Consider the following 14,928-nt stretch of genomic DNA (forward strand, 5'->3'; position numbering starts at 1 on the left):
CAGGCCTGACCCTGCTTAGCTTCTGAGACCAGATGAGATCAGGTGCATTTAGGGTGATGTGGCCATAGACTAAAGATCTTTTTTGATTAGTCACTTTTTCCTTTATCCTGAGGATTTGTTTTTCCTGGATTTTGTTTGGTTGGTTGGCTTTGGTCCCATGGCAGAGGGGAAGTAGTGAGCAGGTCAGGTGGGAGTCAGTGCCAATTGGACCCTTTGGCTAAATTTAAGCAACAAAGAAGGTTAAAAGGAGTGGCTCTTAGGTAGTGGACTTCTAGACCAGGACAATACAAAACAAAATCCAACAAAAGCAGATGTCTAAAAAACTAACCTGGTTAACACATAGGTACTTACTAGAGTCATTTTTTTATGGACTTGATTGTAAATGCCCCAGAAGGATCAGAACTGTAATGACAAAAACTTAAAAGAACCATGGTTAAAATTTTGATGGACAATTTAGCAACTAATAGAAACTGTTCTGTTAGTACCATTGTATAACTGTTTATCAGTACCTTTAGCTTTTTGTTATATTTATCTAAATTTTGTATTTTAGAAGGCTTGATATACTTGAAAAACATAAATATATTTAGTATATAGGAACAAGCAACAGCATCACAGCTCTATAGAAGTTATATATACATATGGGGAGCAGAGTAGGAGAAGCACAGTTGTACTCAGTGTTTTGTAGGCTGAGTTCAGGATAAGGCTACAGGATAAGGCTAGAGTAAGATGCAGCTCAGCTTTTCCTAAGTTGTTTAATGCAGGTTTCTCCTGTTACAATGTCACACCCCTCCCCAAGAACCATTGCTCCACCTCCTTGTTTACCACTGGATATAAAAGACTTGCTGAAGGAAAACACAAGGCTTTTTGGATGAAGCAAGGCTTTTTTGGATGATGGGAGGCTTTTGGATGGGAGAGGCTTTTTGATGGGGGTTTTTTGGCTGAAGGGAAAAGAATTGCTGAAGGGGAATGGCTGCAGGAGAATTGCTAAAGGGAAATTGCTAAAAAGGGGTTGATAGAATTGGTTGGTAGCTTGCAAGGACAATGCAAGTCTATATAGAGAACTTTATACATAGGCTTTAGAAAAGCTAAGCTAAAGAAAAGCTAAAGAGAACATGGGACAGTGCAAGTCTGGGGGCAAAGACTTTAAGAGAGATTATGCTAAAGAACAGCTAAGAGAAAACAGGATAGTGTGAGTCTAAGGAAAGAGACTTTATAGAACAGAAGTTAGGTTTTAAAGAATAGAAAGAAGAAAGACTTTTAGTAGCAAGGTTTTAAAGAATTGTAAAGGAGTTAGGCCTTAAAGAAAAGATAAAGAAAGGAAGCAGGGTAGAGAGAAGAGATTAATAGAGATAAGAAGCAATGAGGCTTTTGTGTGTCTTTACCCAAGCATCCAACACACCTGGCCCCAACTTTCTGTCTGTCTGTCTATCCTATGTCCTTTCTGCATCTCTCATCGCCCCCAATTAGGCCTAGTTAGGTTCAGTAGTAACAAGGGAGTGAGAAAATCTCGCTCCATATACGTATTAGTTTAGTTGTTGTTCTTGAAGTAAAACTTTAGATTTTTTCATCAGTTGGGGGGAACAGATCAGTGACCCCAAATAGCCCAGTCACAGACACGTATAGGGTATCGACTGCATTAGAATCACCCAAGACAACAGTTGTTTAAACCATGAAGTCATCTAGAAAATTTTACATAAACCAACTTTTAAATGAAGTAGTAAAAACTCTGACAAAAATCACCAGAGAACACAGGTAAATATTTATGGGGACTAACTGTGGAGTAAGGAAACTTAATGGCCAAGAATAATGGCTCAGATGTTGATAAGGGATCACATCCCAGACTGTTAACATTAACAGATGGCTCATGACACACAGCAGGATTCCACCAACCTGTAGCCAATGGAGCCCCCCTAAAATAACAGGCCCAATCTGCCCATCCCAGGCCAAAGATTCCTTCCATCCAACATGTGGAAGGAGTAGGACTAACATCTCCACTCTGTTGACTCTAATAGAAACTGGAGGTCTTGACCTCCAGTATAGTGTTATTTTTGAGTTCTGGTTTTTTTTTTTTTTAATCCTATCTGGAGGGTGAATTTTGGCTTTTTTTGCTTTATATAAGTAAATTTGTTTCAACTCTCATATCAGTGCAGTAGTACTCCCTGTGCTCAGCTGCCTCTTGCCTCTGTGTGTTTTAATACTCTTGTTGTCTTAATAAATTTGTAGATTAACCAAAAATTCTTGACAGAACAAAAACCATTTTTAAGACAGTTTTTTGTAAATGTAAATGTTATCAAGAACAATATAATATTTTTAAGATAGCCTTGTTGTTATGAGCTTAGAAAGTTAAGTTTTATTTTAACATCAGTACATTAAAATTTGACCTTACAAAATCTTTAATGTAACTGGATTTTAGTGAACTTAATCACTTACATAAGCATTTATAAGCTCTATCTTTTTATGACAATTTACTCTGTGCCTTTATGACAACTTGTATCCTCTGGGGGAGCTTGTCTTTATCCTTTTTTTTTTTTATTTAAAAGTACTTTTTAACCTTTTATTTTTAAAAACCATATCCTTAATATATATGTATACATATATATATATAACTTATTGAAAATAACTCATAAAACCTTTTAACTTAGAACCTTATATTTACATTAAAAAAAGAAAGAAAGCAACCTTAAAATTATATTTTGTATAAAAACAATTTATAGAAAGCCCATTTGTTAATAGACCCATGTATTATAAGAGAGAATTAAATTCCAGATTTTATTTATGACAAAATGAAACAGACTACTCACATTTAAGATTCCTGCTGCAGGCTGTGCACCCCCCCCCTACTTCTTCCTTTCTTTTTTTTAATTTCTGGTCTGAGCTGGATTGTTAACCCCTGTTCCTGCATCCTAGTGAGACCTGGTTAAAATAAGTTTGAAAACTGTTTTTTTTAAAGTAGCAGTAGAACTGGCTAACAGTTTTTTACATTTCCTCTATAATAAGAACCATCCTCAAGATATTTACATATTCTTATGTAAAAAGCTTAAGCAGTTTATAACAGAGATCTTTAAAATTGTTACCTTGAATATCACATTAACCTTATAACAGCAGTTTAAGAACAATTTTGAAGATGCTTACACACACACACACATTATATACACACACACACAAAAGTTTTATAAATTAAGCATGTCAGAAAAAATGTCAACTTAAGCACACATAAGATGAGCTGGAATTCCAGGAGCAAATTAAATTTTGCCCAATGCTTTAAACAAATTCACACACACACACACACACACACACACACACACACACACACACACACAAAATTAGAGTGCATGCTCAAAAAAAAAAAAAACCAAACTTTCAAATTATACCAAGAGGGCTATCTGGTGGAATGGTGGATCTGTTCTCTTGTGAGTCACCCTCTTTGGAAATGAATTTTTGTTATCCATCCCTTAACCTCAGTTGTGGCTATTTCCCAGAAAAAGCTCAAACCCCCCTAATTCCTGGAGGTGTCTCACACACTTTCACCCTTCTCCCTGAACCTGAGAGACACGGTTTCACTCCAAATAGGGTTATTAGGGGGTCTCTGGGAGGTGATCAATCTCCCCTTCTGCCTCCTAAGGCAGGTCTGAATTTGAATCTGGGTTCTTACCAGTCTGATGGGCGCTGCATCCCTCCCCTCACTGGTTCCTGTGCCTTACCAGGTTCCACTGTGCATCCAAGGCCTTCACCCCAACTCGCTGGATTGACGAGTCCCTCCTTGGGATCAAACTGTCCGCTGGTGCCTGACGGAAACACTTCTCCCGGTGGTCCAGGGGATGCACCCTGGCAACAAGGGAGGTGACAATCCCAGGAGTGAGCCCCCAAGAAGTGTTGCAGGAATCTCAAGCTGAGAAATGGAAAACTGAGGCATTTTAACAGGAAGCAACATTTTATTGTGCTGTCACAGACTCAGCAGACTCATATCCAAAGGCTGAGCTCTGAGAACAAAGGGGTCTCACCTTGCAAGCAGGTTACAGAAGCAAAAAGCAAAGTTCAACCCATATATGGTTGCATGTGACTTTATTGGCTATTTCAATCCCCCAATGTTATATGACCACCTTTATGCTTCAATTCTTTAAGTTTTCTCTCTCTGCTTTGCCATCTCTTCCCCCACTACATTATCAGAACACAAACTTGTCTCTCTTTTCTGGTCCTCCTCCCTGCTACACCTATACCTCCTGTTGAAGGGAAGGCTTGATGCTTCTGTTAGGAGAAACAGACTGTAACACCATTGTTTCCAAAGTGGATAAAGGACAGTCCAGGGCAGGGAAGCATGTTGTCCTGTCCAGTGGGGCTTTGGGGTGCTTTGTTTTAGTTGCATTTTTCCTTTTGTATGTGCTTAGAAAGTAAAGGTAAGAAAGAAAAAGAAAACCCTAGAGTGAACACAAGAACTTTTTGCCCTGCTTTACAGTTTAAAAAATATTTCCCATACATTTTAAATTTTTGGTTCTCACAAAAATGATATGCTATGGGAGAGGTACAGTTAACCCCAGCTGTGCATCTTGATGAGGAAGCAGGAGGGGTAAGCTGGCTTGCCCGGATCACACAGCAGTTATGGGGTTGAGCAGGCTTTTGCCTTCCAGACAGTGCTCATTCTCATTGTTCTGCTGTGAGCCTTGGAAAATAATTAGCTCCTCAACTGTGAAAACTAGTATTACTTACTAGTTACTATTACAATATTACTTACATTTGTAGTGTAGGAAAAAAGATGAAATTCAATTTGGGGTTTTAAAGTGGTTTCCCTTAGGGGTATAAATTCAACACTATTGAATTTAGGGGAAAGTTAAGGCTCATATCTAGTTTTAGGAAGGACTGTATTGTCCTCTAAAAATATATTGAAACCCAGCGGCTTGACATATTTATATAATCCACTTTCTCTTTGCAGTTCTTTAATCCATATTTAAAGATCTTTCTTTGTCACAAAATGGTAGTATTCTGTACTACTTTGCGTTTGTTAATGAAGGTGAAATTATTATTCTACTTTGACCTAAAGGATAAATGAACCTTCTTATCTGAGAATACAGTTTGCTGACTACTTTCAGATTTATGTCCCAAATAAAGCCAATTTATTGTTTTATTGTTTTATTAGAGTTAGGGTCCTCTTTTTTTTTAATGACCAGTGACTTCAAAGTCTAGATTTTATTTTAATATAATGCAAATTAATTCTTCAATTTTCTTCAATTTTAATGTGTTTTCTAGTACACATTAAAAACACTTCCAGTGCCAACTGTGGAAATGAGTTATTTCAGGCAAATCATACTGAAACATTTACCAAAGTGATTTTGAAAACTTCGCCTGCAGAATATGAATGCTGTTCAAACAGAAGTTCAATGTGAAATGTGCTCTTTACATTTGATTAGTAGTAGTTTGCCTTGCTCACGAGTTTCTCAGATGAATGAGCAGCCTCTGGCAACAATCCAAATGGCCACTTTGGTATTTCCAACTCACATATAATTTCATGTTTTACAGTCTGGGAGAAGTCTCTGAAAGAAAAATGGAATGCTAAGTCAGTGTATGTGGTTGGAAATGCTACTGCTTCTCTAGGTAAGGAAGTAAGGTAAAAATAAAATACTAGAAAAGCTATAGCTTTCCTTCTGTTTGTTTGTTTTATGTGACAGGATCTTTCTTTGTAGCCCAGGCTTTCCTGGAACTCACTATGTAGCCCAGGCTGGCCTCAAACTGGCACTCCTCCTCTGCTCCCTAGTCCTGGCACTACAGGAATGCTTACCATGCTCTACAGAAAGACTTAGCTTTCTTCTTCTTTCTTCTCCTCCTCCTCCCCTTCCTTCCTTCCTTCCTTCCTTCCTCCCTCCCTCCCTCCTTCCCTCCCTCCCTTTGTTCTTCTTCTTCTTCTTCTTCTTCTTCTTCTTCTTCTTCTTCTTCTTCTTCTTCTTCTTCTTCTTCTTCTTCTCCTCCTCCTCCTCCTCCTCCTCCTCCTCCTCCTCCTCCTCCTCCTCCTCCTCCTCCTCCTCCTCCTCCTCCTCCTCCTCCTCCTCCTCTTCTTCTTCCTTCTTCTTCTTTCTTTCTTCTTTCTTCTTCCTTCTTCTTCTTTTCTTCTTCTTCCTTCTTCTTCTTCCTTCTTCTTCTTTTCTTCTTCTTCCTTCTTCTTCTTCCTTCTTTCTTCTTTCTTCTTCTTCTTCTTCTTCTTCTTCTTCTTCTTCTTCTTCTTCTTCTTCTTCTTCTTCTTCTTTTCTTCTTCCTTCCTTTCTTTCTTTCTTTCTTCTCCTTCTTCTTCTTCCTTCTTCTTCCTTCTTCTTCTTCCTCCTCCTCCTCCTCCTCCTCCTCTTCTTCTTCTTCTTCTTCTTCTTCTTCTTCTTCTTCTTCTTCTTCTTCTTCTTCTTTCTTCCTCCTTCTTCCTCCTTCTTCCTCCTCCTCCTCCTCCCCCCTCCTCCTCCTCCCTCCTCCTCCTCTTTTCTTTCTTCTTCTTCTTCTTCTTCTTCTTCTTCTTCTTCTTCTTCTTCTTCTTCTTCTTCTTCTTCTTCTTTCTTCCTTCTTCCTTCTTCTTCCTCTTCTTCCTCTTCTTCTTCTTTCTTTCTTCCTTCTTCCTTCTTCCTTCTTTCTTCTTCCTTCTTCCTCTTCCTCTTTCTTCTTCTTCTTCTTCCTTCTTTCTTCTTCCTTCTTTCTTCTTCTTCTTTTCTTCTTCCTTCTTCTTCTTCCTTCTTTCTTCTTTCTTCTTTCTTCTTCTTCTTCTTTTCTTCTTCCTTCCTTTCTTTCTTTCTTTCTTCTTTCTTTCTTCTCCTTCTTCTTCTTCCTTCTTCTTCTTCTTCTTTCTTCTTCTTCTTCTTCTTCTTCTTCTTCTTCTTCTTCTTCTTCTTCTTCTTCTTCTTCTTCTTCTTCTTCTTCTTTCTTCTTCCTTTTCTTCTTCCTGCTTCCTTCTTCTTCCTTCTTCTTCCTTCTTCCTCCTTCTTCCTCCTTCCTCCTTCTTCTTCTTTATTCTTTATTCTTTCTTCTTCCTTCTTCCTTCTTTCTTCTTTCTTCTTTCTTCTTTCTTCTTCCTTCTTCTCCTTCTTCTTTTTTAAACACTTTAATTCAGTTTTGGTTTTTGGTTTGTTTGCTTTGTTTCATTTTGTCTTGTATATATTACTAAGTGGCAATGAAAATTGGTTCATGCCTCTTAAGAAATACTGACCATATGTACTCAGAAGTGTTACTTAAATGTTTGTAAGTTTTGGTCCATGAATTTTATCAGCTATGTACTTAGTGTTACTGAATTCTGCTTAAGAAATAGCTCAAAGGGTAACTTTGATGTCATGTATTTAATCTACAAGAAAGCCTATGTTTCCAGATTGGTTTATTCTAGTTTCCTAGTTTTCTTAATGTTCACTAGATTTTTCCAAATAGTCTTAAATGTGTGTGTACATACATATACATATGAATATAGACTTAAATGCATGTGTGTATCTGTATACATATGCATATATGTATAAACTTAATGTGTGTGTATATGTGTATATGTTAAAGTATAAAAGGTGGACCATGGATTATTAAAGGTTAACATTTTAAATACTTGAAGCAATATGTAGCAATTGTGAATAAATTAACCTATAACTTCGTTTCAAAGCTGTTCAGTTTGTCTACATGAGTTATAAAATATTGGGGGAAAGTATAGCACGAGTGAAAACAGCTAAAGAATTAAAAGCACACTTTCCAGAGAACAACCTGAAGTCAAGGGAGAAACAGGTTGGATTTGCCGGTCTAATTAAAGGTGATGCTTGGCTGTCTGCACTGGGGAGCTCAGCAGGAGCTCAGAAGGGCAGCCACGGAGAGGGATTGGGTTCTGGGTTGACAAGGGAACCACTTCTACTTTCCAGATCTCCCTCCAAAATAAGTAAAAAATTCTTTTATTTTATTATTTTCTTTTTCCTGAACAAGAAGAGGGAAGAAGATAGCATGGGATTCATACACCAAAACCAGAACTATCCCTTGCAAGTTATATTTGCGAGTTTTCCTACTTGAATTTTCATACTCCAAATTCAGACTTCCGCACGTTAGCTGACAAATACTTTGAGACATCACATGCCCTTCAGTTCAGTTCTAGTAGCACCACTGTGCATTTTGCTTTCACTGTTCTGTCAAATGCAAAAAAAAAAAAAGAAAAAGAAAAAAAAGCAAGCCATGTCGTGAGACCTAGAGTAGCTAAGAGTGGACCAGATTAAATACAGCACAACAGGAGAGCATCAGTGGGACACTCACTGGCTTCAGGATGGTCCCTGTGTATTCAGTTGTAAAGGAGAAGGATATGTTCTAAAGGTTGGAAACTATCAAAGGAGAAACAAAATCAGAGGTTTTTAATTTCTAAAACTCTGTTTGGGAGGAAACCACATTTTCCCTTAACAGAAAAGCCAGTCACCCAACTTCAAACATTCAATTTTAGTTCATCTTGTCAGATGTGGTATACAAAAGAGCTGCCTTGAGTGGGTACAAACAGGATTGCCTTAACTTTCCTGTTTATCTGGAGTCTCAGCTGCAGCTGGAGAGTCAGAGGGAGTTGAGCACCAACAGCTGGGAGGAGACCAGGCTCAATGTGTCAGTCGTCTTGGGCTGCGTAATCATTTACCCCAAAACTTAGCAGCTAGAATCAATAAGCGCTTATTATTTCACTGTTTCCTTGGTGGATCAGAAATCTGAGCATGCCTTTGTTGGTTTCCTCTGGCTCGGGCCTGCCACCAAGCTGCAGTCAAGCTCATGGTAAGGGCTGCAGACAGCTTGAGGCTTGTCTGCTTCCCATCTCACTCACATGGCTGTCAGCAGGCTCAGGAGACCTTACACAGGACTCTAAAGACTACCTAAGACATGGCAGTAGCTTCCCTATCACAAGGAGACCCAAGAGAGAGAACAAAGTGCCAATGACAGAAGCGACAGTGTCAAAGGTGACACTAATACCATCTTCTTTTTGAATCAAGTCAGTAAGTCCATCCTCACAGGTAGAGAGGATGACACAGGGATGCGAACCCCTGGGACACTGAGGGCCACTTTACTTCATTTAGCCCTCTGGATTCAGACAAGGGAGAGGGGCCCAGCCTGGCCTGGTACTGCAGTACAAGGAGGGTTTTGTTCTTGAACAAAGTTTGCATTTCCACAAGACTTTTCCTCTGACTCAGAACATTTTTTATAATGTAGGAATTAAAGCTGATGATATTTGCATTAAAACTGTCATTTGGTACCAGCTAGCCTGTTGTGTGGCCTCTAAGTGGAATACCCACAGCACCTCCGAGAAGTCCACCTTCTTACATGCAGGTGGCAGTGACCACTGAGATACCCTGGGTCCATCCTTCATTAGTATCCTCTGCACAGCAACCGCATGTTTACTGTCTGAAAAAGTGCAGGGGCCTGAGTCTGTTTCCTTCTTGCTCACTTCACAAACAGGAGCTTCACAAGAGTGGCTGGCACAGTCCCTCATCCTAACTGACCTGCATCCATGGTGCTGTGGCAGGTACTGTGAAACCTTTCCTCCCCTGTCTTCTATTTCATTCTGGCCATGTCAGCCTATAACCCCTTTCTGGATATGGGCTGGCCTCATCTCCCTAACAAAACAAGGGCTAGCTAAAGAGATTCCTGCAAAACCTGGTAGATCCCCAGTGCTCACCATCTCCTAACTGATAAGAAAACAGCCTTCAATGAACTCCTTCCAGAAGGCCAGTAGTTTTCCTCTCTTGCAGATGAGCTAAGTGGGGTTCAGAGAAGTTAAAACAAAGCTTCATGCCAGGTCTTGATGCTTTCACCTCTGAATGGACATTTGTGATCTTCTGTGCTGGCTTCCAAAGGAAATTTTTCTGTGTGATTTGTAAAGCAATTTGCCTATGTATTTGCACATTTAAAAACAACAGGGGAACAAAAGGACTTTAATAACCATTTTAAAGACACATTTCTTTGTTTTTTTCCAGTGAGTAAAATTGGCCTGGATGCAGAAGGAGAAAGTTCTGGAAATGCAGAAAAGCTTGCAGAATATATTTGTTCCAGTAAGTACAAAAAAAATTAAGCCCATTAATGTTGTGTTTGTTGATTTCACAAACACTTTCTAGGGAAAAGAGTATTTCCTGGTTCATTCTCAGTGACGGTATAAATTGATAAGCAGCACATAAGCCACTTGAGGACCAGAATCTATTTGTATTTGAGTATGTCTTTTCCTGTTCGAGATATATTCCACCCCCTTCTACCTTCTATACCAAAGGACTTGAGACAACTTGAACATAAGGCAAAACAACATTTGGAGACCAGACCAGGACAGAGGCCATCTGAAGTGATTCTAAAGTTGGTGTACGTGGGTTCTCTTCCCCCTGAATCTTGTCTTTCCCTTCTTCTGAAAAACTGCTTCCCTTACTGAATTCCCTCTCCCCAAAATGTGCTCCCAAGGAAAGACCCAACATCTCTAATAAGCTCAGCTTTGGGCAGCACGTGGACTGGGATTTAGAATGATACTGGTTCTAGGGATGCTTTCGTTTAGATGGCAATTAGCCTTAAACTAATCATGGGGCTTAGCTTTCTGAGGAGGAAGGAGGATGTGGAACAGAGATTTTGGAGTGAGGAATGGGAAAACAGAGTGTGCACATGTAGGGCAGCCCTTGTCTAGGTTGCATCTCCCTCCTCGCTCTGCCCTGAGCATCTACTCCTACTGTGAACACAGGGTCTTACAGCCGGGTCACACAACCACACAGGACTGACGTGGAGTCTTCTTCCCATAGGTTGTGGAATAGGAAATCAGGACCTTGCTCCTCAAGGTCAGGCTGGCACCCTTAAGGACCAGGCTTTGCAGGCTTTTCAGTCAGCGTTCTGTGTCAGAACTAGTAACTCTGCAGTTGGAGTAGAACAGCCATGGCAGTGTGCAAGCTCTGGAGCTTGACTCTGACGCAGGACGGTCATTGCTGACCCCTGTCCAGAATTACTTGGGTGTCTGCTGAGCTGGGAGGAGGGAGATGCAGCCTGGGTAGAGGGCCTGACAGTTGAGGTTGTCCCAGGACAGGGGCATCTTTTTACCCCTGGGGTGATGGTGTCAGGGTGAGTAGGGAAAGAGAACACTTTCAGCAGGTCTTTGCATGGCTCAGAAACAGTTGTGTATTTTTTTTTAGGCAAAACAAAACATGTGTGTTTAAAAATAATGCTCTCCCACAGTGGTGCTGCTGGGCTTTTCATGATCTGCCAACTTGTACACTGAAGTCTTAGGAGGTGGTCCTGCCACAAGCCACGAATGTTGCCTAGAGATTGTCTAGCTTGCATGTTTCTGTGTTCCCCTGGCAGCTGGTCCTAAGAAGAGCCTGCATCCTGCACTGCACTGAGGACCAAGGCTCCCCAGAGCACAGGCATGCCTCGGGCAGGGACAGTGACAGCAAAGACTACTGAGCTTAGTGGGCCCTTCGCACACTCCCAGTTCTCTCTTTTTTTTAATTTTTAAAGGTAAAACTTTTTATTTAAATTGAGTTCTTTAATTGATTCAAAATATCTTACATATGAATGCCATACCAATTTTCTTTGAAAAATAATTTTAAGACTGGGGCATGGCTCCGTGGTAGAGTATGGAGCCTTGCATGTATGAGGCTCTGGGTTCCACCTCCAGCACCACAAAAATTAATAAATAATTAATAAAGTAAATAATTTCATTTTACCTTTCCTGACTCACTGTATGTTCTGTGTTAACACTGAATACTAGCCTTTAAAATTTTTATTAGCACAAATTAACTGTCCAGGGAGGTTTCATTATGATAGTTACAACACACATATAATGTACTTTGACCAAAAGCTAGCATCTTTTGAGTGCTCAGTGCACTCTAGGAACTTAGTCACTTTGCCTGCATCAGCTCACTTAATCTTCACCACTGACCAATGAAGTTAGTGCCACCTCCAGACAAGCTAGGCCCTCTAGGGCAGTAGCCACTAACCACATTCATTCAAATTAACTGAATAAATTCACTTAATTTAAATTCAGTTCCCCAGTCATACTAGGCATATTGAATAAGCTCAGCCATAACTCACGCTAATGGCCATGCATGGGACAGCACAAAATATTCCCATGGTGGCCAGATGTTCTTTTCCACTGCGCTGTTACAGAGGCTCAGAGGAACCAAGGATCATGAACTATGAGTGGCAGGGTTTGAATTCAGACTTAGCACTGCAAGGCCATTGCTGACTTTGGCTCGTCACCTTCCAACAAACCTGACAGCACTGCTTTGTGTCCTCCTGCCCTCGGGCTGCTGGACAGTCACCCCCATCCATGAGAATTCAGAAAGGTGGTGCCCCACCGGGGTGAGGGTTACAGTGCCTGACCCTGGTATTGGCAGAGTCTCAAGGGGCCTCCAGCTTGGAAAGGCTGCATTGCCCTTTTGTGATCACTCTCTATTAAAGGATTAAGCTCCATCCACGGAGTGGTTCAGCCACTTGAAATCTCAGGCCCGGGCTCTCCTGAACTCCATAGATGCACGCGTGTTCATTGGCTTCGACAGGCCTACTGGGTATTTGATGTACTAAATGACCCTCCATTGCTCCACCCTCCCCACCCCCCCATTATGGAGGCCAGAACATTTCTGACAGCAAATATGTGGGAGTTTCCTTATGCCAACAAGCAGTTCTCCAACTCTCCAGATACCAGCCGGGTGTCCCACAATTCAGGTCAGTTCTGACATTTAACTCCCCAGAGTTAGGCTAGCCCTCACAGTCAAGGGGATCAGTCCCATAGGAGTGGCCCTGACTTTAGATGGCAAGTATTAGGTGTCCAAAGTACCTACACTAACTGGACCACGAATCAGTGGTTACCATAGCCTTCTCCTCACGTTCAAGAACTTGCTAGAATGGCTCACAGAATTCAGGGGAACACTGTCATAAAGGGTGTAAGGACAAAGACGGACAGTCGGTTTACAGGCACATAGGCAAGGGCAAGAAGGGTGCGAGCACAGGAACTTCTGTCCTTATGAGGCTGGGGACACCACCCTCCTGGCATGTAGCCGCAGTCACCAGCCCTGAAGCATTCCAAGTCAAGGCAGAGAAGTTTTATGGGGGTTCTCTGTGTAGGCTGCATTGATTTTATCACCACCATTCACCCTTCCCCAGAGGTCAGAGTGTGGTGCTGAAAGTGCCAGCCCTCTGATCACATGGTTGGTTCTGGCTACCAGCATCCATCCGGAAGCTACCTAAGGCCATCAAGAGTCAACCTCGTTAGCATAAACTTCTGTGAGGTTGAAAAAAGCTATGCATAAGGAAAGATGATTTCTCACAGCTGTCACTTAGAAAATTCTAAGGGTTTTAGAAGCTATGTTTCTGGAACCAGGGGTGAAGTCCAAGTGTTTATTTCCTTTTACACACAATATCATAGGAGTGTCCAAAGGAAGGTCAGGTAAAGAAAGCTAAAGGCAGACTGCACTACAGTGGATGTGAAATGCCCTTCTGGTCTTGCCAAGTCCCCACAGCCTGGCAAACTTCAGTGCACATTGACAGTTTGTGCTAGTGCATCTAACTTTCTAAAGTACTGCTGTTCTGAGTCCCCAACATGGAGCTAATCATTAGATCCAGTTGCCAAGGAAGAAGCTGAACTCAGAGGGGTGACTCGTACAAAGGAACAGCTAGTAGGTCTAGGCTGGGCCTCCACCCTAGTACTGGCTGACTCCAAAGCTCTTCCTATCCTTGTTTTTTATACTCCTAGAAGTTAAGTGAGTCCAAAGTGTGCTCAATTTTTTTCTGTCACATGAAGTCAAAAGCATCCTTTGAAGTGAAGAGAGCAGATTGTAAGAGCTCATCCTGCTGGTTTGTGGGTTTGAGCATGTACTTGGTACTGAAGAGTCACCATGGTGACATCTGGGGCTTATTTGCATCCTCAGGGACACTACTGTGGAGAAAGCCCCCAAGGACAGACCCTGCTGATGGGATATTAGCCTGAGCCCTGAGGAAGGGGGCTGCAGGAACTCCTGGCCTCAGAGCATTCTGGAGCACATGAGCCTCACACAGGTGTCCTGATCTACATCGCTGGGAACCCGAGACCCAATGCCCTTAACTGGGTCATGCTGACAGACTATTAGACACAATATGCTGGGTTTTCTTTAGAAACTTTTATAAGCCAGAACTGTGGGATATTTTGAAGCTGAAAGTGTAAAGTTCAGGAGACAATTATTTGGGATAAAAAGTGTTGACCATTTACTGTTGGTAAATTCTAATGACTTCTTTCTTCTCTGGCCATCTGTGCTGAGGTGAGGATCCATGTTAGTGCAGGCCTTCTCAGCCTGGCAGCTCTGAAGAATTTTCTTTCTTTTTATTTTATTTTTTGACAGTAGCAGGATTTGAACGCAGTGCCTAGTGCTTGCTAGGCAGGTGCTCCACCACTTAAGCCACGCCCTCAGCTTCAGGAGCATTTCTTGATGCCGGTTTGTGGAGAAGCACTCCTGGGAAAAGCACTGCATCAGCACATGAGGAGAAACAGCTCTGTAAGCAGAAGGCCCCCATGGTTGCCGAGTGTTTTAGACTATAGATTGCTGAGGACCATTTTCTTTAATGTCTACCCAGACATGGCAGCTTCTCGCTTTTGTGCATCTTGAAACATCTGCAAGAAGCCAAGGGAAGATGTTTCAGATGTCCAGGTCAGGGCCAGCACTGGTTTGTGCTCTTTGTCATGCGGCCCAGCCCCATGGGCTGTTGCTCAGGCTGTTAGCATGCAGGGTTCGCTCCAGGGGACCCTGGTGCAGGATGCCACTGTATCAAGAGTGGTCTGCTGCCAGGCTTTTCATTAGCCATTTCCAAGGAGTAATAGTCACAGCATTAAATAGTATCAAAGCCCTTATTTTTAAAATGTAGAAATAAGTGTAAAGGGCAGATCTTGGCATTCCTGGTGGAATTAAGCCCCAGACTTTTCAAGGAAAAATTAATTGTTGGTTCTATAGAAGGAATGGCAATCAGCCCCCCTTCCCCCAC

At 41.6% G+C, this 14,928-nt stretch overlaps 1 protein-coding gene across 5 annotated transcripts in view; it reads left to right on the forward strand.

Moving 5' to 3' along the window:
* The window catches only part of Uros (uroporphyrinogen III synthase), a 36,216-nt gene that overhangs the window by 12,270 nt on the left and 9,018 nt on the right, over positions 1–14,928 (forward strand). For 3 of the 5 annotated variants that reach the window (XM_074078088.1, XM_020179349.2, XM_074078089.1), the window contains exons 5-6: positions 5,512–5,586; positions 9,927–10,001. In XM_074078088.1, coding sequence (XP_073934189.1) covers positions 5,512–5,586; positions 9,927–10,001 — 150 coding nt within the window. Of the gene's footprint in view, positions 1–5,511; positions 5,587–9,926; positions 10,002–11,277; positions 11,642–14,928 lie in introns of those variants that run through there. The other 2 variants (XM_020179352.2, XM_074078091.1) reach the window with 2 other exon arrangements.

The sequence above is a fragment of the Castor canadensis genome, chromosome 7, assembly GCF_047511655.1.
Source record: "Castor canadensis chromosome 7, mCasCan1.hap1v2, whole genome shotgun sequence".
Lineage (NCBI taxonomy): Eukaryota > Metazoa > Chordata > Mammalia > Rodentia > Castoridae > Castor > Castor canadensis.